Source organism: Cucurbita pepo, chromosome 1 (genome assembly GCF_057944985.1).
Source record: "Cucurbita pepo subsp. pepo isolate OVF chromosome 1, ASM5794498v1, whole genome shotgun sequence".
Lineage (NCBI taxonomy): Eukaryota > Viridiplantae > Streptophyta > Magnoliopsida > Cucurbitales > Cucurbitaceae > Cucurbita > Cucurbita pepo.
The window spans coordinates 5,567,523-5,590,024 of NC_141798.1; the positions used below are offsets into that span (position 1 = coordinate 5,567,523).

Here is a 22,502-nt window from a genome sequence, read left to right on the forward strand (position 1 = left end):
CACAGTCTTATTTTGTAAGACCCACAACATCCAATTCTTCCCCCTTTCCACAACCACACACCACTTTCTTTTCACTTTAATAAAACATATTAATCAACTACCGGCAACCAAAACCTCATTCATAATTAAATACAAGGGTGGAGAGTAAATTTGTAATCCAACGTGTATATTTTATCATTCCAGAGTCGTTTTTTTTTTTTTTTTTTTGGCTATAAAGTGATCCTGTGGGACCCATAACAGATGAGAAATCACAGCCGTTGATTGCGTACGAGTTGCAACGGAGATGATATTGGCTTTGAATCTTGAGTGTAGTTTCAAAATTCATATGATGTTCCGAAATTCAACTTTAAAGCGAAAACGAAACTGTGGGGACCCTCCAACCAGCTTATTAATCATCAGATCAATGTCCAGATCCTGTGAAATTATGAGTTTCCAATATTAAATTTTAACTTTTAATTTTAATTGAAAAGTGACCTATCCTTCAAAATTCAAATAATAATTTCAAATTCTATTAAAAAAGTATTATTTAAAAAAAAAAAAAAAAACCCCCACAATTTTGTATTATTAGAATTTGAATATAAGGGAAAATTAAATTATAGTAGCACATGAAATGAAAACAAATTGAAGAGAATATATTAAAATGGAATTTAAAAAGAAAAATGTTTTAATATTATAGTTTCAGAGTTGAATGACATTCGGATCTAATCCGCAAGCTGTGGTTTCGGTTGCTTTTACAAATCCCAATAATTCAACTGTATTCTTTGAGGATTTTACACTCGTGTTTTTTCTTATTATTTTTTTTTGTCCTTATCTTATATTTTCAAAAAATTTAAACTAATTTTTAATATTTAAAATTCTATTTATTAAAAAAGTTTCTTGATTGGAGACCCAATCTATGGTTTGACAAGTAGAGCGTAAAAAAATTTATTTCTAATAGCTAAACTAGCGGGACGGAGAAAATATATATATATATATATATATTTTTTATAGGTTACATTTTCTCTCAATAAAACAATACTACCGTCGAGTACTTTCCTAACAAATGACTGTCTTATTTATCGAAATGTCTTATATTAATGAAAAACGATAAACATTTATTTGATTTCAAACTTAAGCTATAAACATACTCACTCACTAACCAAGTGTTATTTTCCACAGAATACACATGATAAACCCTAAACATGGGGTAGGGTTTAAGAAGGGACATGTTTGATCATAGTTCCAAAAAAGAGGCTATTTTTGCAGATTTTGATGGAATTGTATACCCACTACAAAAGTCTCACATGCCCAACATCGAGTGATATGTATATATATATTTATTGGGAATGATGGGTTACACAAGTTGAGCAAAATACCAAAAAAAAAAAAAAAAAAAAAAAAAAAATATATATATATATATATATATATATATATATATATATATATATATATATATATATATATATATATATATATATATATATATATATATATATATGGGAAATGCCCCTAAAAAGATGATAGCCACTCAAAATGGGTTCCCAACCTAAAAAATATTCCACATAATCTTAATGAATGGGAGGTTGGTTGGTTCCTCATTTGTTCTTCTTGCAATTTGTGTCTTCCCCCAGTGGCCGAAAACGGGAGGCATCAAAAACACCCCCTTCAAAACAAACCCCAATATGCATCTCTTTGCTTCCCACTTGCCTCCCTCTATGGACATATTTTCTGGTGTTGATTTCAACAAATTTTGCCTAATAATTCATAGACATAACAATCCTCGCCCATGTGCCTAGATCACCACTTCCCTATTTTTGATACCACTCACCCATCAAAGTATGCATATTATTGTATGGGTTCAAGTTTTTACATTATTCTCCTTCTTTGATTAAAGTTTAGGAGGGTGTCCTACGCTATTGTTCAAAAGTGGTAATGGAATTCAATGTCATTATTGGTAAGTATATGTCCTAGTATATGATAGATGTCGAACAATATTTTTGTATTAAGAACCTGTTTTAGTTCATATCATTCCCTTTTAATTGATTATTTGATTAAAAAGAAAGGAAAAAAAAAAAAAGAATTTAGTTCAAAGCCCAAAATTTGATCTACAAATAATAATGCAACTTTAAAAGATGGAGGGACACTTGTCTTGGATCCCTCCAATTGGTGGTGTTTTCAAAGGGAGTGTTGATGGTGCTTGGAAATGGAGCAGTTTCAAAGAAAGAGACAACACACAGAAATAAAGTGACGAGACAGAACCTTTAAAGCCTTTGAATCCTAATCTGAAACGCAGCAAGGATCTTGCTCAATAAGGCATCTAAAACTGCAGAACAACAGTGGGTTCAAGTGAGGAGAAAGCGCCACCTTAAACCTCCATTTTCCTCTCAATGCTATTGCTGAAACTTGTCGGAGAAGCATCCACGCAAACAAGCCTCGACTAGTCTTATCTTTAGAATCAGTCTCATTCATTTAAAAGCGTCATAGTTGAAAACAAATAATAAAGCCCAATATTGATACATGGAAAGCTAAAATTCAAACAAAACACAAGAATTATGCATTCTCTATTCTCAAATATCGAGATTGGAAACTATAATTGAGAATCACTTTTTATTAATTTCTTCTTTTTATAAAGTAAATAAAGTAATAAAAACGAAAAGAAAATAACAATAAAGGACAACTTTAATACAATTGGTATAAAAAATTTCAAATTTCTACGCCCACTATGGAGGCCTCTTTTGTGAAAGCAGCTATGCAGGCCTATTTGCAAATTCATTGAAAACATAATGAACATTTTTTATTGATGGAATCATCAAAGCACCTAAAGCAGAAGGAAATTAAGGGGCTTTCCCAACAATAGTAAATAAGCACATGAAGGTCTCATGATGGAATAGCAAATGCAACAATGGGGCTCCTCACCAGATGCACTCCATCCTCCCAGCTTAAGCTACCAGAAAGAATATTCCCACCAGTCTTTGCTTTAACCCTCACAGTGAACGACATCTTTTGTCCAAGAGAACGGAAAGAAAGAGTAGCAGGACGTACTGTAACTTCCAGCCCAGGCGGAGCTCGAATAACTGCTTTATATGTCGACACTGGCACCCCCACGTTTGTGACAGTCCTGTGGTAGACACGAGTATTCAATTTTTGGGACTTCATTAATAGTCCAAAAGACGGATAATTTAGATCTGATGCAGCTGTTTTTGTAACATCTGAGCAGTTGCTTTCGTCTCCGGTAACAAGGCGAAGATTTTGAGTACTATATCCTTGCCCACATAAGAACTTTATGTAATCAATCTCCTCTGCATCATACACTAAACCGGGGTTTATGGCATTCACTGGGTTTATGTGACCTGCTCCATATGCAAACTCAGCATCCGTGTTTAACTTTGGAGCCATGGGAAAAGCTGTAAGAGATTAAAGATTAAGGTTAGGCTAAACTAGTGGTACTAAACAATTAAGCTCAAACTATTACCTGTTGTCATAAGTGCAGACTTAATAGCAGCTGGAGACCAAGTTGGGTGGAATGATTTGACATAGGCAGCGGCTCCTGTCGCATGTGGGCAAGCCATGGATGTGCCAGAGATTATGTTAAATGGAGATACTCGGTTATCCCCTTCTAATCCTCCAATTGTTGTACCTTCAGACCAAGATGCTACTATATCTACTCCTGGTGCTGCCAAATCAGGCTACAAGATAAAATTCAGTGAGGACTTGGCTTCATCAAGTGATTAGGAAAGTAAGTAAGATGAATTAATACCTTGAGAATGTCTAGTGTAATTAGGTTAGGACCCCTTGATGAGAAGGAAACAACAGATGGAGCTGACATATCCTCAATCGTGGTACTCTTTTCTATGGTGGCTTCCGGATTGCTATCAAAGTAAAAACATGAATGTTTTGGATTCTAAACGTCCAAATATTAGGTAAGCATTGAGGTATGTGCCATTATTATTACCTGGTTGATCTCAGGTACTGGAAAACATTGTTTCCAGCGTTCAAGTCTAACACGGAAGCGGGCAGGGGAAAAAGAAAGGCGGCATCTTGGAGACCACCATCTTGCATTATTGTACCAACCGCACCGCTACTCAGAGCTCCCTCCCCATCACCAATCTCATCGCAAAGAACAATCTTTCCCTCAACTTGGTTCACGTCCAAAGACCCTGGGAAGCAGAACCTGCATTTTTACATCCAAATTCAATTCCTCTAAACCCAACACTTGTCTTCAACTTGGCAAAAACAGAGCACGTACGTTTAGATTTATCATAAAATTAGCAATCTTGTAGCTTCAATTACCTTGATAATGATTCATTGAAACCGGCAGTTGTATTAGGAGCATCACCAGCATATATAAGTGGAATCAACTTATCTCCAAGTTGGAAGGTGTTCACAGAGATCCCCTGACAAATAGATGGCGCGCAAAATAATGAAGGGCTCGAACGTTGCAGAACAGAACACGTTCATGAAAGGATAAAGCAATTCAGGGCTCACCTGAGAAGATTCTCCATTACCCAATTTCACATTGGTCACAAACTTCCTATCGATGGTACTAGCAGCCACCGATAGCGACCATGGAGAAACATTCGTGATACTGCCAAGGCTAGGGCCAGAGTTCCCACCGGAATTTGAAGTCAGAATCCCATTCTTCATGGCGTGAAAAGCCCCAATCGCAATTGAATCGTTGAAGTAATCCTTGGCAATAAAGCCTCCGACGGAAAGAGAGATGATATCCACGCCATCGGCGATTGCATTGTCGAAAGCCGCGAGGATATCGGCGTCGAAGCAACCATCGGACCAGCAGATCTTGTAGACGGCGATGCGGGCAGAGGGAGTGCCACCCCGTGCGGTGCCGAGACCAAGGCCGAAGAGGCTGGCGCCGGAGACCAAATTGCCGCCGGCAGTAGATGAGGTGTGGGTTCCATGGCCTTCTGTATCCCTGGGAGAAAGAATATCGCCTTCGCCGAGAGGCTCGCTCCGGAAGAATCGAGCTCCGATTATTTTACTTCAAAAATTTTCAATCACATCTTTAGGGTTTAGGGAAAAACAGTTGACACTCGTTTAATCTATGGATTTAAAAACATTGAATAATAATAGATTATACTATTTTTCTTCCCTAGAAAAAATGTAGAATTATTTAAATTCAAATAGAAAAAAAAAAAAAAAACTAAATTATAATGGAATTACTTATTTAATCTATAGCTAAAATTAAAGAAACCCTTAAATGAAGGTGAAAATAGCGTTACTTGTTGCAGGTGAAGTTAGAAGCGGGTTGGCATTCGCCTTTCCATTTTGGCGGCGGTGGACCAAACCCTTCATCGGAAAAGCTTTCAGATTCCGGCCAAATCCCAGTATCCAACATTCCGATGACCAAATCGGTCTCCAAGCTCGATCTTCGAGCTTGTTGGAAGAAACCCATAAAATCCCATGATCTTGTCGTATGAAGCTGTTTCTTTTCACTCGGAAACACGGAAACAACTTCATCCATCTCTGAAAAACCAAAATCCCATCAAAATTCAGAAAACCCTAAACAAACAAAACTGTTTCTTTTTGTGTTTAGAGAAGAACCCACTGGCGAATTTTCGAGCCTCCTCCTGGTTGAGCCAGGCTGCAAAGCCGTTGAAGCTCCGGTGGTAGCTATATACCAGAGATTTTGATGCATCACTGAGATCATAGTTAGTTTGAAAAGTTAAACCCTAGAAGATTCAAAGTTGTTTCTATTTAATTACAAAAATATGGCAAATTCTTTAGCTTCAAGAATGGTTAGAGAAATAAATCCAAATGTGTATTAAATCCAACTATAACTCAACCAATAACACGTAAGAGCTCACAATCTTACAATTGTTAAATTAAAATAAGTGCTAAATTAATAAAAACACTTTTTAAAATTTATACTTTTATCCCAAAAATACATCTACCAAATTTTTTAATAATATTTCTAAACTTTTCAAAAATATCTTTCAACTTTTAATTTTTTTTAAAAAAAGTTCAAAAATACTTTTACCTATATTTCAAAAATTATAAGAGCTTTCTAAAATAACATTAAAAGGGTTGTAGATAAGCCATGATGGGTGGACAGACGATTTTTCAAATATTTTTTTATAACCCTAAAATGTGTTAATGTTATTTTTAAAATTTTATGGATATTTTTTAACCATGTAACTATGGATAAAAGTATTTTTGAACTTTTTAAAAGAATTAGAGGGTATTAATGAATTTTTTTTATAGTCGAGTGGTATTTTTGAAACCCTCTAAAAAATTCAAGAGTAGGGTTGAAAGTAGTTTAAGAATATGATTGAAATATTTGAAAAAGTTTAGAGATATTATTTTTAATTGAACCAATTAAAAAAAAAAACATAACCTATCGGTAAGAACTTGTTGAAGCATGTTGGTGTGTCGTTGAGACACAGCTGAGAAACCTCCTTCAGATGGTTTGCCCATGTACACAATATACACCTGCATGCTCATTCAAACGCAAACTTCATCAACCTCTCCAAAATATAATCTTTCTAATCATACCTCTTGAATTTTAAAAATGTAGATATTAATTACCCATACTATATGTATATAAATAATGTTACTTAGGGTTATGGAGTTGATACACACGTTACTAAAGTGATTTTAAAAACAGAAAAATAAAAATAAAATAAAAATGAAATTGGGAAATGAAAATTTGAGAATGAAATGCCTTTCTATCATCAGCTGCTAGGGAGGTGAGAAGCAAAGTGGCGGCAAAAGCCACTAGCAAAAGCCTGCCATTGAAAGAGAATCCATGCAATTGTTCCATTGTTTAAAAGCTGAGAGCCCTAATCTGTGATGATATTACTGTTGAGGGTTTTGGTTTTATATATATATACATACAAACAAACTAATTGATTACTTGGGGTTTCTCAAACTCATCAAATTACAGCCACTTTGGGCGGCCGGCAGAACAACAATGTAATTTGGTCAACTCCAACACCAAACATATATATTATACATGGAAGTTGTCAAAATAAGACCTTGAAGTATCAGAACAGTGTCTTTGTTTTATGTGCAACCAAGCGCTTTAACATTGTTTTCTCCCATCATTACTTAAATCTTTATGTTAATCCAAACATATATACCTTTTCTTTTCTTTTCTTTTCTTTTCTTTTCTTGATAAGTTGAGTATATTTTCATTAGTATTTGTGTTCAAATAGTCGTAAAAGTAAGTGTATGATCACATGCTTGAAGTCATTTTGGGGTTATTAAATGAATTAAGGGGTAGATGAACATTAGTTGAAAAATGGGGGCATCTATTGATAGTGTACACTGTGAATGATGCAGCCTTAACCCAAAATCTCTCCGGCAGCAACGCATTTGAAAGTAGGCACCAACCTCAGTCCATATTGGTTTGGTTTAACCTCTTTGCTACACTATTTTGTTAGAGCAGGCTCGAGATTCCCCTTGACTGTTGCTCTTTTTTGAGAAAAGAGACCATCTTTCTTTTACTGCAAAAGACCTCTTCGTACTCTTTATTAAAACTAATAAAAACGAGATTACAAGACACTAGGTTGAAACTACTACACTCTGTTGTAGAATTGAAGGGTATTTATAGTAGATGTTAAACAATTTATTCCTAGAACACTTCGATCATTTTCCTAAGATATTTGAATCTCTTTGTTTCTAAAATTCCTAAATCATTTTCCTAAAATATATAGACAATTGACTCGTACAATTATTGAGCTAAATCTAATTAGCTAGTGATGATTTTTAACACTTCGATATCAATACCATCGAACTAGGCACATGCCGGTTAGGGTAGTGTGATCGGTAGTTTAGATGGACTACTTTGCATAGCAGATTTGTCTTGAGAGAGGGCATAGGATTACGCGTGTAACCGTAGTAGCTAACAAGCATAGGGGATCACTCCCCCAACCTCGGGTGACTAGATGGTCCTCTGGGTAGGGTTCACCAACTAACATATATTACACCATACTCGTATGCTATCATCCCCTGCCATTGACTATTAAATTTCATATCAAATTTAAAGATAAAAATTCATTCAACACATTCAATTGAATCACTTGATTGAAATATTGGTTTGTAATTCAAAATTTAAGCAATCGACAAAATATTAGGGTTTAAGATTTCTACTTGGTTGAGAGAGAAAAAAAAAATTGAAATAAACGACAAATCAAGAATTTTTTAGTTTAACGACAAATGAACGTTAAGGTGAAGATAATATTAGGAAACATGGTGAAAAAGAACTACATAACAATGAATTGCTATACAAAAGACACACGACAATTCAACTAAAAGACAATGGCTGGTCATAAAAAAGCAGGCAAAAATAGTGAGGAAATACAGTGAACATTAATTCTTGTCTTCCTTCTCAACATCTAATTATCGGCTTCAATTCTCTCCTTTTTGTATTTTAACCTCCAAAGCTTCAATCCAACCTAAGAGGACAGTACAATAATTGTGATAACAGAAGAAAGCGGTTCAACCAAGGAATAATTCTTTAAAATAATATGTTTTTAATTCTCGACCTCACATTGGTCGGAGAGGGAAACGGAGCATTCTTTATAAACATGTGGAAACCTCTCCCTAATATACGCTTATTAAAACCGTGAGGATGACGACGATACGTAACAGACTACAGCGGACAATATCTACTGGTGGTAGGCTTTAACTGTTACACTCGATCTCCTTCCTCGACTTTCAATCTCATTCGTGTTGAGGATTATTGGGAGTGAGTCCCACATTGGTTAATTTAGTGGAAAATCATGGGTTTATAAACGAGGAATACTATCTCCATTGTAATGAGTTCTTTTTGGGAAAGCCAAAGCAAAGCCATGAGAGCTTATGCTCAAAGTAGACAATATCATACAATTGTGGAGAGTCGTGATTCCTAACAATTCGTTCCTTGATTTCATTTCCTCTTTGTATGATCGGTTCGATCGTAGCTGTGACCGAATGCTTTGTTTCTGCCGTTGCCATGGCAAGAATGGCTGGTCGGGTTTGAGTTGTGTGTAGAATATGCATTTGGGAGTCTCAATATTTGCAGAGGCGTATTTTGTTGTTGCACATGGTCGATTTGTAGTGATAGTGGTAACCCCTTCAAGTTTAGTTTAGTAATGGTGGCCACATAGCAGCAAATTGTATTAATTAAACAACAATCAAAATAAAATAGAAATCAAATATTTTTAGATAAATATTAGGAAACGTAGTGAAAAATAAGTAAACAACAATGAATTGTCTTAAACAACACACACAACAATCAACTACAAAACAATGGATTGCCATACAAAAGCAGGCGCAAATAGTGAGAATACGTACTTTACATCAATTCTTTATCGGCTTCCATTACCTCCTTTTCGTTTAGGGTTTCGGATTTACATTTAGAAGGAAAAAAATATTCTTAAATAAAAGGGTTAAAACTGAATTAATTATTTTATAACTATTTTTTAGAACCAACAATCTAATAAATTTTATATAAAAAAAAAAAAATTAAAATATTTAAGAAAAAAATGGATAGTAAAATTGCAATTTTTGAAAAAACGAGGGGAGTTTTAAAAAAATGAATACTTTTCTTTTAATTTTAGTGTTTTAAGCTTATAATGGAATGTGAGTTACGATGGAAGTTTGGAAGTATGTGGTAAGTTGTTCCTATAAAATGCACATATTATTCTTCCTTTCTCAAATCACATATCCTAAGATAATCTAGGTGATGACAAGAAAAGGCATTACTATGTGTTCTTCTCTGCTCTTTAATCTCCTCTTCCTTGCCCTCTTTCGCAGTGTGCTGGCATCCACCTCCCATTCCCACGGCGATGATAGGAAGATATATATTGTGTACATGGGGAGCAAGCTAGAGGACCCTTCTTCCGCTCATTTACATCACCGAGCAATGTTGGAGCAAGTGGTTGGCAGGTTTATATATACACACTCTTCATCAACAATTATTTGAACAAATTATTTGAACAAATTATTTGAACAATTATTTGAAATTTTTTTTTGTATGTTGTTTCAGCACTTTTGATCCACAATCTGTGTTATACACCTACACTAGAAGTTTCAACGGATTCGTGGTGAGACTCACTGAAGAAGAAGCTCAAGAGATTGCCAGTAAGTATATCTTTTATTTTTATTTAATGAGTTATTTTTTAAATTGAGTATAAAATTTGAAATGTTTTTCAGGTAAGGAGGGTGTGGTCTCCGTGTTCCTCAATCAAAACAACCATCTCCACACCACAAGATCATGGGATTTTTTGGGGTTTCCACAAAATGTTGGTCGCGTACCACAACTGGAAAGCAACATAGTTGTTGGAGTTTTGGACAGCGGAATCTGGCCCGAGTCTCCCAGTTTCAACGATGACGGTTTTGGTTCTCCACCATCCAAGTGGAGGGGCAGTTGCCAAGTCTCCAATTTCCGTTGCAATAGGTAAACCATTTTGAATCAAAGTCCCGCCTCCACTAATTTAAGAAATGATCATCAGAGAACTCCAAATTAACAAACCACAGCTTCTAGGATTCAAATTAACTAACTTACTTTGGCATTACTTCTTAAAACCTACCCTCCTTTCCTTTCTCCCTTGCTAATTACTAATTAAACATGCAAATCCTTGGAACTTTGTTAGAAAACTTATCGGAGGTCGAGCCTATCGCATCGGCAGACCCATTCTCCCCGGCGATGTTGGTAGTCCAAGAGATACCGACGGCCATGGCACGCACACTGCATCCACGGTGGCTGGCGGTCTCGTGAGCCAGGCAAGTCTGTATGGTCTCGGCATTGGCACCGCAAGAGGAGGGGTTCCCTCTGCGCGGATTGCTGCCTACAAAGTATGTTGGAAAGACGGGTGCTCGGACGCCGACATTCTTGCAGCATTCGACGATGCAATTGCTGATGGGGTCGATATCGTATCTCTTTCGGTTGGGTCGAGTGAACCCCGGCCTTATTTCAACGATCCCATAGCTATTGGATCTTTCCATGCAATCAAAAATGGAATATTAACCTCCAATTCGGCTGGAAATGAAGGTCCCAAGGACTTCACCACCACAAGCTTGTCTCCATGGCTTCTTTCTGTCGCTGCAAGCGGCATGGATAGAAAATTTGTCACCCGAGTACAGCTTGGCAATGGAAATATCTATGAGGTAACATTATTTTTCTTCTCTCTCAAAAATTTCAGCTTTGATTTTGAAATTATCCCAAAGAGTTATTTTTTCCATTACCCAAAATTTCTTTTTAGATATAATTAATAGCAAGCTTCGATTTTTTTTTTTTTTTTTTTTTTTTTTTTTTTTTTTTTTAATACCTAGTTTAATTGGATAAGATATTAAAGTTTCCAACTTTAATCTGATGCATGTATATAGTATGATTATGATATAATATTTTGATGAAAGTGCAAGGAATTTCCATCAACACATTTGATATGAATTTACAATATCCCTTAGTTTATGCTGGTGATATACCCAACCTAGGTTTCAATGGCTCCACCTCTAGGTAATTTAATTAATGTGTGAGTTTAATAAGTATTTTATTTTAATTTTTGAAAAAGTAAACTTATGTAAAACCTGTTCTACTTTATTGTAGATACTGTGAAAAAAATTCAGTGAATCCGAGTTTGGCGGCAGGGAAGATCCTTCTTTGTGATTCTGTAATTCCTTCTTCTATATTCTCTTCCTTCGGTGCCATAGCCGGCATCCTAATGCAAGCCTATACGAGGGATAATGCAAGATCCTATCCCGCACCTGCCGCCGTCCTCCATCCAAATGATGGCATTGCCGTTTATCGTTACATTCGCTCAACAATGTATGTTTCACTTTTTTCAATTAAAATTACCCTTCCAATTCCGTCATGGAACCATCATTCAATACTTTAATATTTTGATCCACAGCATTCCCACTGCAACCATCTTCAAGAGTGTCGCTGGACAAGATTCATCCGCTCCTCTTGTAGTTTCCTTCTCATCTCGTGGACCCAATGCTCTAACCAACGACATTCTCAAGGTTAAATTTTATTCAATCCAAATTATAAAAAAAAAAAATAAAATAAAGGTTCAATTATTCATTAGTTTCATGAATATGCACAAATGCAGCCAGATTTGAGTGGTCCAGGGGTTGAAATTCTAGCAGCATGGCCTCCAGTTGCGCCAATAGCTGGAGTTAAAGATTCTAGGAGTTCGCTTTACAACATAATCTCAGGGACCTCAATGTCCTGTCCACATCTCACTGGAGTTGCAGTCTACGTCAAAACATTCAATCCAACCTTGTCTCCTGCTGCTATAAAATCAGCACTCATGACAACTGGTAATTATTAGTAACTGCTCTGTTTTTGTAAATTTTGTGTGCTTTTCACTCACTCCTCTGTTTCTACAGCTTCGCCCATGAGTGCTAGGCAACATTCACAGGCGGAGTTCGCGTATGGCGCAGGGCATGTCAACCCACTAAAGGCTATAAATCCTGGGTTGGTGTACGATGCGAATGAAAGCGACTACGTGAGCTTCTTGTGCGGTCAAGGTTACAGCACCTCCATGGTTCGACGCATCACCGGCGATAATAGCGCTTGCACTTCTGGCAACATCGGAAGAGTATGGGATCTAAACTATCCTTCTTTTGCTGTTTCGATAAGCGGTACGCGAACCGTGAATCAGTACTTCACAAGAACTCTCACAAACGTTGCGCGGGGAGGATCCACATATAGAGCCAAGATTTCTGCCCCACAAGGGCTTTCCATCACAGTGAATCCTACTGCTCTATCATTCAATGGAATTGGAGATAGGAAATCGTTCAGGCTCACAGTTGGAGGAACAGTGAGTCAGTCCATATCCTCTGCTTCTTTGGAGTGGAGTGATGGTGTTCACTCCGTGAGAAGCCCGATCACTGTGGTTGCTCTCACTAAAAGTATAGCTTAATTAGTTTGTGGGTGTGAAATAAAAAGGTGAATAATAAAGAAATAATGAAAGTTGTGAGGGAAGTAGTATTCTCTCCTCCTCCTCCTCCTCCTCCTTCACTATTCTGTTAAGATGGTGAAGGCCTATGAAATAAGTCAACGGTGTGTTGTATTCTACATATTAATTGTAGAGCCTCCCATGTTACAGTTAGGTTGGCTAGACGATGACCTAGGTCACGACACCTCCAGTAGATTGACCACCTTAGTTAATCATATCTAAAAATTAATGCCCCAACATCCTCTTTACATTTTTTACACAGACGAGTCAAATATATCGTAACCACATCATACAATACAAATGAAAGTTTAGTATAATCTAGTAACCACCGTAACAAATCGAATCCAAATTAGACTTTGGTAGTCAATGTAACAATTTGACTTTTCGAACTTATCAAGGTTAGATATGCATAAATATATAGAACAAAAGCATATTAGAAATTTAAAGACCCAAAAACATTTTTAGTAGTAGAACAATTTTCATCACATATATGAGCTATTAGTACAATTCTCACACACAAACGAATGGTATAAAAAAAAAAATAGAACACAAAGCTATCAGTACAATTTGCATGTAAACAAATGAGTAATCGCACAAAATCAAATGTAGCACACACGTCCTCCTAATACAACTCTTATGCACTGAGTTGAATAGTTATACAAAGATTTAGATATATAGTTTTCTTATTTAAATTAACTATCTAAAGTAGTAGTTAATGCTCGCATGTTAGTATGCTCCAGTGGTTAGCTATGTGTGCTGTTTTTTGAAATTGTTTGTCCACTTATTAGGTGCCATGAAAACTTTGAAATTTTTAGGTTTGAACTATCCAGTTACAATGAGTTGTGTATTAAAATCTGGACAAAAAATAGTCAAACAAAAAGCAAAATCCCACCGCCACGCACCTATCTCGCCCGTGCTATGTGTGGGCTCACGTGCCTTCAGATAGAGTAGTGTGCCAGCCGCTTGACACAAGTCAATTTGCTTGGACGCGCATCCACACTTGCAGTTAGGGTTGAAAACTGAGCAGATGCTATTTTCTGCGACATTTCCAAGTCAGCCATCCCGTCTTCAAACCCATGGAGACGCACCCACATTTTTATTTTCTCTACTTTTATGTTTAGAGTAGATAATACAAGAGTCCATTACCTTTATAAAAAAAAATTATATATTTGTTCAAATTATTGAAAAAAGTAACTTCACAAAATATCATTTTCTTCGCCATTTTGTAATATAAAATGTTAATAGAAAAAGTTCAATTTTCAATGACACTTTTTTTTAAGCTCAAGACAAAAGTATGTGGTTTATTTTTTACTTACATCCATGATCATGGTGGAAGAGGGTTTGGTTGTTGTGCATGTTAGGTGAACACGACTCTCGACTCTCCACAGTGGAAGAGGGTTTACTTTTAATCTAACAATTTATTAAATTTTACTTCAAAATTAAGAAAAAGTTGGGAAGTATGTACCAAGTTGTTGCTATATAATGCAGATATGAGCGTTCCTTTCTGAAATCATATCCCAATGATAAGAAAAGGCAGTGATATGAGTTCTCCTCTGCTCCTTAATCTCCTCTTCCTTGCCTTGTTCTGCAGTGTGGTAGCATCCACCTCCCATTCCCAAGATATATATTGGCTCCAGTAAACCGCGCCCTTATTTCAGCGATCCCATTGCTATTGGATCTTTCCATGCAATCAAGAAAGGAATATTGACCTCCAATTCCGCCGGAAATGAAGGTCCCAAGGACTCCACCACCACAAGCTTGTCTCCATGGCTTCTTTCGGTCGCTGCAACCACCATGGACAGAAAATTTGTCACTCGAGTAAGGCTTGGCGATGGAAGATTCTTCCAGGTAACATTATTATTATTATTTTTTTTGTCCCCTGATATGCTATGACTGGTTTTATATATGTTATTATATATATAACATATAAAATTGTAATGTTTTGATGAAAGTGCAGGGAGTTTATGGTTTATCAATATCCCTTAGTTTATGGTGGTGACGTCCCCAATCGAGGTTTCAAACGCTCTATCTCTAGGTAATTAATGTCTCATTTAATAACTATTTTATTTTAGTTACAACATTAGGTTAAAATCTAAAATTAAACTAATCTAAGTTAAATGTGAGTTGTATAAATTTGTTTGATTTGTTATGAACTTTGTTGAAACAGATACTGTCGGAAAAATTCAGTGAATCCGGAGAAGCGGAGAAGGTGAGGGGGAAGGTACTTGTTTGTGAAGCTATAGTTCCTCCTTCTCTATTCTCTTCGTTGGGTGCCATAAATGGCGTCATAATGCAATCTGGTACAAGGGATAATGCAAGTTCCAATCCCCTGCCTGCTGCCCTCGTCAGCCGACAAGATGCCAATAGCTGAAGTTAAAGACTCCAGGAGTTCGCTTTACAATATAATCTCAGGGACCTCCATGTCTTGCTCACATATCACGGGAGTCGCAGTGTATGTTAAAACATTAAATCCAACCTTGTCTCCCGCTGCTATAAAATCAGCACTCATGACAACCGGTAATTATTACTAACTGCTCTGTTTTTCTAAATTTTGTGTGCTTTTCACTCACTCCTCTCTCTTTCTACAGCTTCGCCCATGAATGCTAGCCTCCACTCACAGGCGGAGTTTGCGTATGGCGCAGGCCATGTCAACCCACTGAAGGCTGTAAATCCAGGGTTGGTGTACGATGCAGATGAAAATGAGTATGTGAAATTCTTGTGTGGTCAAGGTTACGACACGGCCATGGTTCGACGTATCACTGCCGATAATACTGCTTGCACTTCTGGCAACATTGGAAGAGTATGGGATCTAAACCTTCCTTCTTTTGCACTTTCGGTAGCGGCCGGTTCGAAAGCCCTCAATCAGTACTTCACTAGAACTCTCACAAATGTGGCATCCAGTGGATCCACATATAGAGCTGCCATTTCTGCCCCAAAAGGCCTTCGCATCACAGTCAATCCCTCTGTTCTATCATTTAATCGCATTGGGGAAAGGAAATCCTTCAATTTGACAGTTGGTGGAACAGTGAGTCGTAGGTTAGTCTCTGCTTCTTTGGTGTGGAGTGATGGTGTTCATTCCGTCCGAAGCCCTATTACAATCTCCACTTCCCGTTGAGGTCTAGTTAAGGTGGTGAGGGCCTATGAAGTAAGGTAATATGGTGTGTTCTATCCCAAATATGAATAAATGATGTTCTCTTCCTTCACTCAACTACCAAGACTACTACTATGTGTGAGAAATCATCCAAAACATTTTACTTGGATTTAAATGTGCATAAAATTCGAAACATCATGTCTCCTAACAAAGTTGTAGAATTAATTGCTATTATTCTATCATAACATAAGAGTCTACAACTCAAACGCAGAAGAACTAGCTAATACGACTAGATTCTATGACTCCTCCTCAATTCACGTCCTCATCCATATATATATGAGACATTTGCCTTTCACTATTTAATAATGCATTTTATTTAGAGGGAAGCCCAATTTAGAGGAGGATGAGAGACAAGCCAAAATGAAAGTGATAGGAAGCAAAGAACAGTGTCCCACCTCCCCACACTTTTCATTTTCTTTATTCAAACTTAAAACAAACAGGAGCCCACACTAAGGTTTAAGATTATTACAATTATTATTATTATTATTATTATTATTGGGTGAATTAAAACAGTACTATAGGGCTCCTAACTTCACGAACACCATTGCTCCACACCAAAGATGCAGAAACTGTTGTGGGATCGGTTGCGGACAGCCATCCTTGGACACCCAGCGTGAATGATTTGGTATCTCCAATGCCATGGAATGTCAAAGCAGGAGGATCCACTTTGAATTGGACGTTGAGTCCTGGAGGAGAATAAACCGTAGCTCTGTATGTGGACACTGTAGCTTCAACGTTTGTGAGTGTTCTTGGGAAGAATACACGGAGGGATTGACCACGCCCCATGAACAGAGCAAAAGAAGGATAGTTTAGATCCACGTCACGTCCAGTGTTGATATCAGTACAAATAATATCTTCACCAGTGATCAGTCGGAGCTGGGCGCGGGTGATGCCCGGTATCCCACACAAGTATTCCACGTAGTCGCTTTCACTTGCATTGTAGACCAACCCTGGATTTACTGCCTTGAGTGGGTTGATTTGGCCTGAACCATATGAAAACTCTGCTTGTGTATTGACTTTGGCATCCATGGGAGAAGCTGTACAAAATGAATTGAATTTATCAAAGCTTAAACACCAATATTTGGTTGCAATCTTCCATTTTTTGTTTAGAGTTTAGGTATTAGCATTACCGGTTGTCATTAGAGCTGACTTTATGGCAGCTGGTGACCACCAGGGACTGAAAGTTTTTACATATACAGCAATTGCAGTAGCGTGAGGACAAGACATGGATGTGCCTGACAAAAAATTATAAGGCGACGACAATGGATGTCCATGAGAGATGGGCACATTTTGAGGCCATGCAGCTAGAATATTAACTCCAGGAGCACTCAAATCCGGCTGCATACAGTAGTACATAAGATGATGTTAATTAAGGAAGTGTTGAAGAAAAGACGATAGAAACACAAATTAAGTGACCTTGAGAATGTTGGGGGATATGGCATTGGGTCCCCTAGAGGAGAAGTCAGCTGCAACAGGAGCATTCGTGTCGTTCACATTCACACTCCTGAAAATGGTGGCAGTGGGAGCTCTACGGAACTCAACAGATCAATCATTAGAACTTAATACACTAAAATTAGAAATACAAATAGCAATAGTTTGGCGAAACTTGAAATTACGTACGGGTTTGAAGTGATATAGAGCCTAATCGGGTTGGCGCTTGGTGGGTTGAAGTGGGAAGCAGGCAAGGGAAAGGTTCCAATCAAATGCCAGGATGCGGTGCTTTCCATCACCACGCCCACTGCGCCATTTAGAGAAGGGAAACTTACAGCCGAAGAATCACACAAAACAATTTTTCCCCTAACCAAATTCCGATCCACCGAGTTCACACCACATAATCTGTTTCATACAGTCACTCTCTCAAAATCTGTTTCTTCACCTAACTGAAAATAGTGAGTTCGGGATTACCTGGAGATGCTGCTATTGAATCCTCCAGCGATATTGGGCACATCTCCAGCATAAACTAACGGATATTGCTTTCCCCCAAGATCAAATAAGTTGATTGCAACTCCCTGCACATTTCCATATAAATAATAATAATAAACTTGATGGAAAAGTGAAAAAAACAGAGTAAAAACGAAATTTAAATGTAATTAAGAAATGAAGGTGAGAGGACCTGGTACACATTTCCATTTCCCAGTTGTACATGTGCTGCGAAGTTCCTGTCAATGGTGTTAGCAGCGACAGAGAGCATCCATGGGGCCAAACTTCCAGTGGTAGACCAATTGGGACCGCTATTGCCGGCGGAGTTGGAAACCAGTATTCCATTTCTCATGGCCTGGAAAGCTCCAATGGCAATGCCATTCTCAAAGAAAGGCCTCACTCGACCGCCGCCAATTGAAATGGATAAAATATCAACACCGTCGGCTATTGCATCGTCGAATGCCGCAAGAATATTAGCGTCACTGCACCCTCTTTCCCAGCATACTTTGTACACAGCAATGCGGGCAGAGGGAACCCCTCCTCTCGCCAACCCCACCCCAAACCCGTATAAGCTTGCATTATCGACCAGACTACCAGCCACCGTCGATGCAACGTGCGTCCCATGCCCGCTTGTATCGATGGGTCCCCAAGCCTGAGTAGGGGGCGGAGGGCCCTCTGCTCGGTATGCTCGAGCTCCGATGATTTTTCTAAATCATTCCAACTCTTTTTCAATCAAACAGCATTATTTGTTTTTTTATATGCATATTTATATAAAGTTTACCTGTTGCAACGGAAGTTGGCGGAGGCTTCACAAATACCCTTCCATTTGGGCGGTGGAGGACCAAGACCTTGGTCGTCGAAGCTTAAACTGTCCGGCCAAATTCCGGTGTCAAGAACTCCGACGATGATGTTGCTTTCCTGTAGAGGTAATCGAGGAACATCTCGCGGAAAATTTATGAAATCCCATGATCTTGTGGTTTGCAGTTTGTAATTTTTACTTGGAAACACAGACACCACACCTTCCTTATCTGAAATCACATGTCCCAATCAGTTTCAAACAAATAATAATAAATAATAATAATGAAAAGGGTGTTCATTATATTGGTACTACGTACCAGCCATCCTTTGAGCTTCTTCTTCTGTGAGTTTCACTGCGAATCCGTTGAAACTTCTTTTGTAACTGTACACTATAGATTCTGCAGAGAAAGCACTGATCCCAAAAACACAAACAAAAAAAGGTAAACATATAATTAATAACAATGCTTTGTGCATTCAGCATGCATAATAAAATATAAATATCCACCTTCCAACCACTTCTTCCAACATTGCCCGATGGTGCAAATGAGGTTGAGATGAGTCCTTTGGCTTGCTCCCCATGTACACGATGTAAATCTACCAGGATTTAGAAGAAGAAACAAAATGTCAGTTTTGTATTTCAACAAACAAAAAAGAAAAACAAAACTGGTTCTAATACCTTTCTACCATCGCCATTGGAAGCAGAGGCAGAGATGAGCAAAGTGCAAACGAGGTTGAGAAACACGACCCTCAAAGCTAAACAACACATGATGCTGTTTGTGATGTTGTTCTCAGAACCACACCATGAACGCCCTTTTATAGAGACCACCTACCGTGGGATCATCTACAAAGTTTTTATTATTATTTTTTTTTTTTTAACAATAAATATTGTAGGATGATTTTTTTTTTTTTCAACTGGTTTTTTTTTTCTCACATTTTTTTTAATTTTTTTCTTATCCTTTTAGTAGGTTTCAAAAATAAAATCTAAATTTTCCGGAACTATTATTTTAACTTTAAAATTTTTGTTTGAATTTTCAAAATAACCCTCTCCAATTCCAGATACAACAACTAATAAGTGGGTGTAATCTTGTTTCTAAATTTAATTTTTTTAAAATTAAAAAGACAAATGATTATCAAATACATCTTAATAAAAATTAATTTTACTTCAGAGTTCAAACTATTAATAATTTTTATTTAAATCTAATTCAAATCCAATTGTTTAGAGTATTTTTAAATTGATTTTTAAAATTTAAAGTGTTAAAAATTTATCCAAAATGGTAGGATACGGTAGCATTGAGCTTAAGCTCTTAAAAATTAATATCTTACTCGACTAATTGAAACCATAGTTGAATAGAAGTATCAATTATTATTTGTAATCAACAGAAGTATCAATTATTATTTATAAGGTCAAAGGTTTGGTTTGTAATAGTTAAATTTTGAGAAAAAAAAAAATTGTACTTATAAATAAAATAATTAGGATGTTTGAAAAGATAAACCATTTTTATTTTTTATTTTTTATTTTAGAAATAAGGTTGTTTCATTACATATTCAACTTTTAGTTTTAATCTCTCTCAATTTTTATTTTCCTTCATTCTAATTGTTTTTATTCTTCAATTAATAGAAAATATACATAAATTTATGCTTTGTTTTAATAATGCTTCAAACTTCCCCATAATAAGAAATACTCTTTTATCATTTGAATAGTTAATATTATAGATAAAAATCATTTATCTACACTTAATCATCTCCCTTTTCCATTTTTTATCTCACTTCGACATCAATTTACGGCTTAACGCTTTCATTTTATTTTATTTTTCATCCTTTTTCGTCAATTTGCATTTATTCCCCTCGCCTATAATTCAATGGCTAAAACTATTGGTATAATAAATTATGTTTATCCTAATATCCACATCTCCCAACATTGAAAAATCATCCGGAGAAGAGCAACTCTCGACGATCATTATGGGCATTGGGAGAACTGACCTTACCCTACACCAAAATATTCATAGTCAAGACAAGTTTAATGTGAAATGTCTATTTTCTCTTCTCCAATTTTCGTGCAATTCAACTCTTTTGTTTAATTTTTAAGGATTAAAGAATGGAACAAGGAGATTAAAAGGGCATATTGAAAAGAGAGTAAAAATATGAAAAAATGTAAAAGTATAACATTATAAATTATAATTGAAGTGAGAAAATGGAGGATGTGATGTGGTATAAACATATGATTTTCATTCCTATACTAATAATAAACACTTTTTTTTTTCTTTTTAATTCCTTTGTATTAATTCAACCTTAAATAATTTATTCGTAATTGTGAAAGCATTATTTTCTGCCAAAAAAAAAATGTTAAATTTTTTTTTTTTAAGACAGCAAAATAGACAGATGTGTTCAAATGAAGGATTAAATTTATACATTTAACAAAAAAAAATTAATGCATTATAAAGTTAAATTAGTTCTAGATTTTATAATTACATTTTAGTCTCCACCTTTTAACCAAAATGCTATAAAAATTAAATGACATCATGGGTAGCCTTTAATAAAATAAAACAAACTTTTTTTATGTATACAATTTATGCTCTCTTTAAATTAAATTTATCTATGAAAAATTTCTAATGTTTTCAATTCTTTTTTCTTATTACAAGATTATTTCCAGAATTTTAAATTGCTCTTTTTTTTTTTCATTTGTAGAAGTTTTATAATAAAAAAAGATGTTCTTGTTTTTTTGTTTCCAAATTTCAAAAGATAAAGGATTGTTTGATAAAACAAATCAATTTAATATTTAAAATTTAAAAAACATTTTTACAGAGAAACCAATTGTTTAAGAAACACACGGCACTTCACTATATGTCATCGAAAGCTACACGGAATTAATCCCACTACTTATTTTTAAATTATATTGTTTTAAGATAAATTTTAAAATTATTTAAAATGAGGATGCTATGTATTAAAATTACATTTCTCTAACGGGACAAAATTTCCATTATTGATTAGAGTTCATTCACTTGATTAATTGTACGTGTCACAATTTTTAATTTTAATATACTATTTGCTTTTTAATTAAATTACAATGTGAGAAGGGTTTCATAATTCATTTTATTTTTTATTTCATAATTTTTATGTATCCTTTTAATTTCTTTTCTCATCCACACAATACTATTTAATTAATTAAAGATGATAAGTTCAGAAATACATGTCATAATTTAAAATACCTAAGTTTTTTTAGAATATCAATTTATTTTTTATTTTATAATATAATTCTTTTCGTCTACCAAAATTCATTTATTATTCAACTAATCCATTTTTAAAAATGATGGGAGAAAAAAATTTCAAAGTGATAATGTCAAAGATTCTGTTTTTTAAAAAAATAGAAAAAAGTAGGTAATTTTAGAATATAAACGTGTAAAATGTTATTGTTTAAATGGAAAGGGAAGAAAGGGAAAGGATAAAAATAGAAAAAAGAGAGGACAAGTGGCACCATACTATTGGGTCAATGGGGCTACAAAAGCTAGACGCAGGAACTAGCACCCAAGTCTCACTCTAAGACTAACATGCTTTTGAGTTCTAAATAATCATTGAATTAATTCCATGGTTAGTAATAATATGTTTCATTTCATAATGCATACCATCACTCCAAACCAGAGAAGCCGAGACTAGGGTTTGGCTTACCGTTCCTTGAACTGTTAATTATGGCATTGGCGGCTGCAATGTGGAGATAGGTAGCAGGCAAGGGTGCCTTGCATTATAATCCCCAC

General features: G+C 35.9%; 4 protein-coding genes across 4 annotated transcripts; 2 read left to right on the forward strand and 2 right to left on the reverse strand.

The window, feature by feature from the left end:
- Positions 1–2,656: 2,656 nt before the first annotated feature.
- On the reverse strand, positions 2,657–6,757 carry LOC111789678 (cucumisin). The gene is made up of 9 exons (XM_087127458.1): positions 6,659–6,757; positions 5,543–5,666; positions 5,217–5,460; positions 4,465–4,975; positions 4,270–4,373; positions 3,932–4,150; positions 3,737–3,848; positions 3,452–3,665; positions 2,657–3,383 (listed from the first exon to the last, which is right to left on the reverse strand). The coding sequence occupies exons 1-9, from the start codon at positions 6,755–6,757 to the stop codon at positions 2,857–2,859; spliced, it is 2,154 nt and encodes a 717-aa protein (XP_086983584.1). The 3' UTR covers positions 2,657–2,856.
- A 2,896-nt stretch (positions 6,758–9,653) lies between these two features.
- Positions 9,654–13,005, forward strand: LOC111790444 (cucumisin). Its single transcript, XM_087126010.1, has 9 exons — positions 9,654–9,867; positions 9,968–10,062; positions 10,135–10,378; positions 10,575–11,085; positions 11,340–11,437; positions 11,528–11,746; positions 11,832–11,943; positions 12,033–12,243; positions 12,313–13,005. The coding sequence occupies exons 1-9, from the start codon at positions 9,665–9,667 to the stop codon at positions 12,846–12,848; spliced, it is 2,229 nt and encodes a 742-aa protein (XP_086982136.1). The 5' UTR covers positions 9,654–9,664; the 3' UTR covers positions 12,849–13,005.
- Positions 13,006–14,375: 1,370 nt separating this feature from the next.
- LOC111806648 (subtilisin-like serine protease-like protein) lies at positions 14,376–16,238 on the forward strand. Its single transcript, XM_087126007.1, has 4 exons — positions 14,376–14,732; positions 14,842–14,919; positions 15,052–15,401; positions 15,473–16,238. The coding sequence occupies exons 3-4, from the start codon at positions 15,197–15,199 to the stop codon at positions 15,997–15,999; spliced, it is 732 nt and encodes a 243-aa protein (XP_086982133.1). The 5' UTR covers positions 14,376–14,732; positions 14,842–14,919; positions 15,052–15,196; the 3' UTR covers positions 16,000–16,238.
- Positions 16,239–16,388: 150 nt separating this feature from the next.
- LOC111806765 (cucumisin-like) lies at positions 16,389–19,546 on the reverse strand. Its single transcript, XM_087126005.1, has 10 exons — positions 19,430–19,546; positions 19,259–19,347; positions 19,071–19,165; positions 18,737–18,983; positions 18,149–18,662; positions 17,941–18,044; positions 17,656–17,871; positions 17,452–17,563; positions 17,166–17,373; positions 16,389–17,072 (listed from the first exon to the last, which is right to left on the reverse strand). Exons 1-10 carry the CDS (start codon positions 19,517–19,519, stop codon positions 16,540–16,542), a joined length of 2,208 nt encoding a protein of 735 aa, XP_086982131.1. The 5' UTR covers positions 19,520–19,546; the 3' UTR covers positions 16,389–16,539.
- Between the last annotated feature and the right edge of the window lie 2,956 nt (positions 19,547–22,502).

What these genes read in the sequence shown, in the direction of transcription:
- LOC111789678 (XM_087127458.1), bottom strand. Translation starts at nt 6,757, where the DNA reads ATGGAACAATTGCATGGATTCTCTTTCAATGGCAGGCTTTTGCTAGTG. An exon ending in CAGTACCTGAGATCAACCAG is followed by an intron (nt 3,849 to 3,931) that starts GTAATAATAATG and finishes TTACTTTGATAG; the next exon opens with CAATCCGGAAGCCACCATAG. An exon ending in TTACACTAGACATTCTCAAG is followed by an intron (nt 3,666 to 3,736) that starts GTATTAATTCAT and finishes TTTATCTTGTAG; the next exon opens with CCTGATTTGGCAGCACCAGG.
- LOC111790444 (XM_087126010.1), top strand. Translation starts at nt 9,665, where the DNA reads ATGACAAGAAAAGGCATTACTATGTGTTCTTCTCTGCTCTTTAATCTC. An exon ending in TTGGCAATGGAAATATCTAT is followed by an intron (nt 11,086 to 11,339) that starts GAGGTAACATTA and finishes TTGATGAAAGTG; the next exon opens with CAAGGAATTTCCATCAACAC. An exon ending in CGTTACATTCGCTCAACAAT is followed by an intron (nt 11,747 to 11,831) that starts GTATGTTTCACT and finishes TTTGATCCACAG; the next exon opens with CATTCCCACTGCAACCATCT.
- LOC111806648 (XM_087126007.1), top strand. Translation starts at nt 15,197, where the DNA reads ATGCAAGTTCCAATCCCCTGCCTGCTGCCCTCGTCAGCCGACAAGATG. An exon ending in ATCAGCACTCATGACAACCG is followed by an intron (nt 15,402 to 15,472) that starts GTAATTATTACT and finishes CTCTTTCTACAG; the next exon opens with CTTCGCCCATGAATGCTAGC.
- LOC111806765 (XM_087126005.1), bottom strand. Translation starts at nt 19,519, where the DNA reads ATGTGTTGTTTAGCTTTGAGGGTCGTGTTTCTCAACCTCGTTTGCACT. An exon ending in TTGGAAGAAGTGGTTGGAAG is followed by an intron (nt 19,166 to 19,258) that starts GTGGATATTTAT and finishes TTTTGGGATCAG; the next exon opens with TGCTTTCTCTGCAGAATCTA. An exon ending in GCCAACTTCCGTTGCAACAG is followed by an intron (nt 18,663 to 18,736) that starts GTAAACTTTATA and finishes GGAATGATTTAG; the next exon opens with AAAAATCATCGGAGCTCGAG.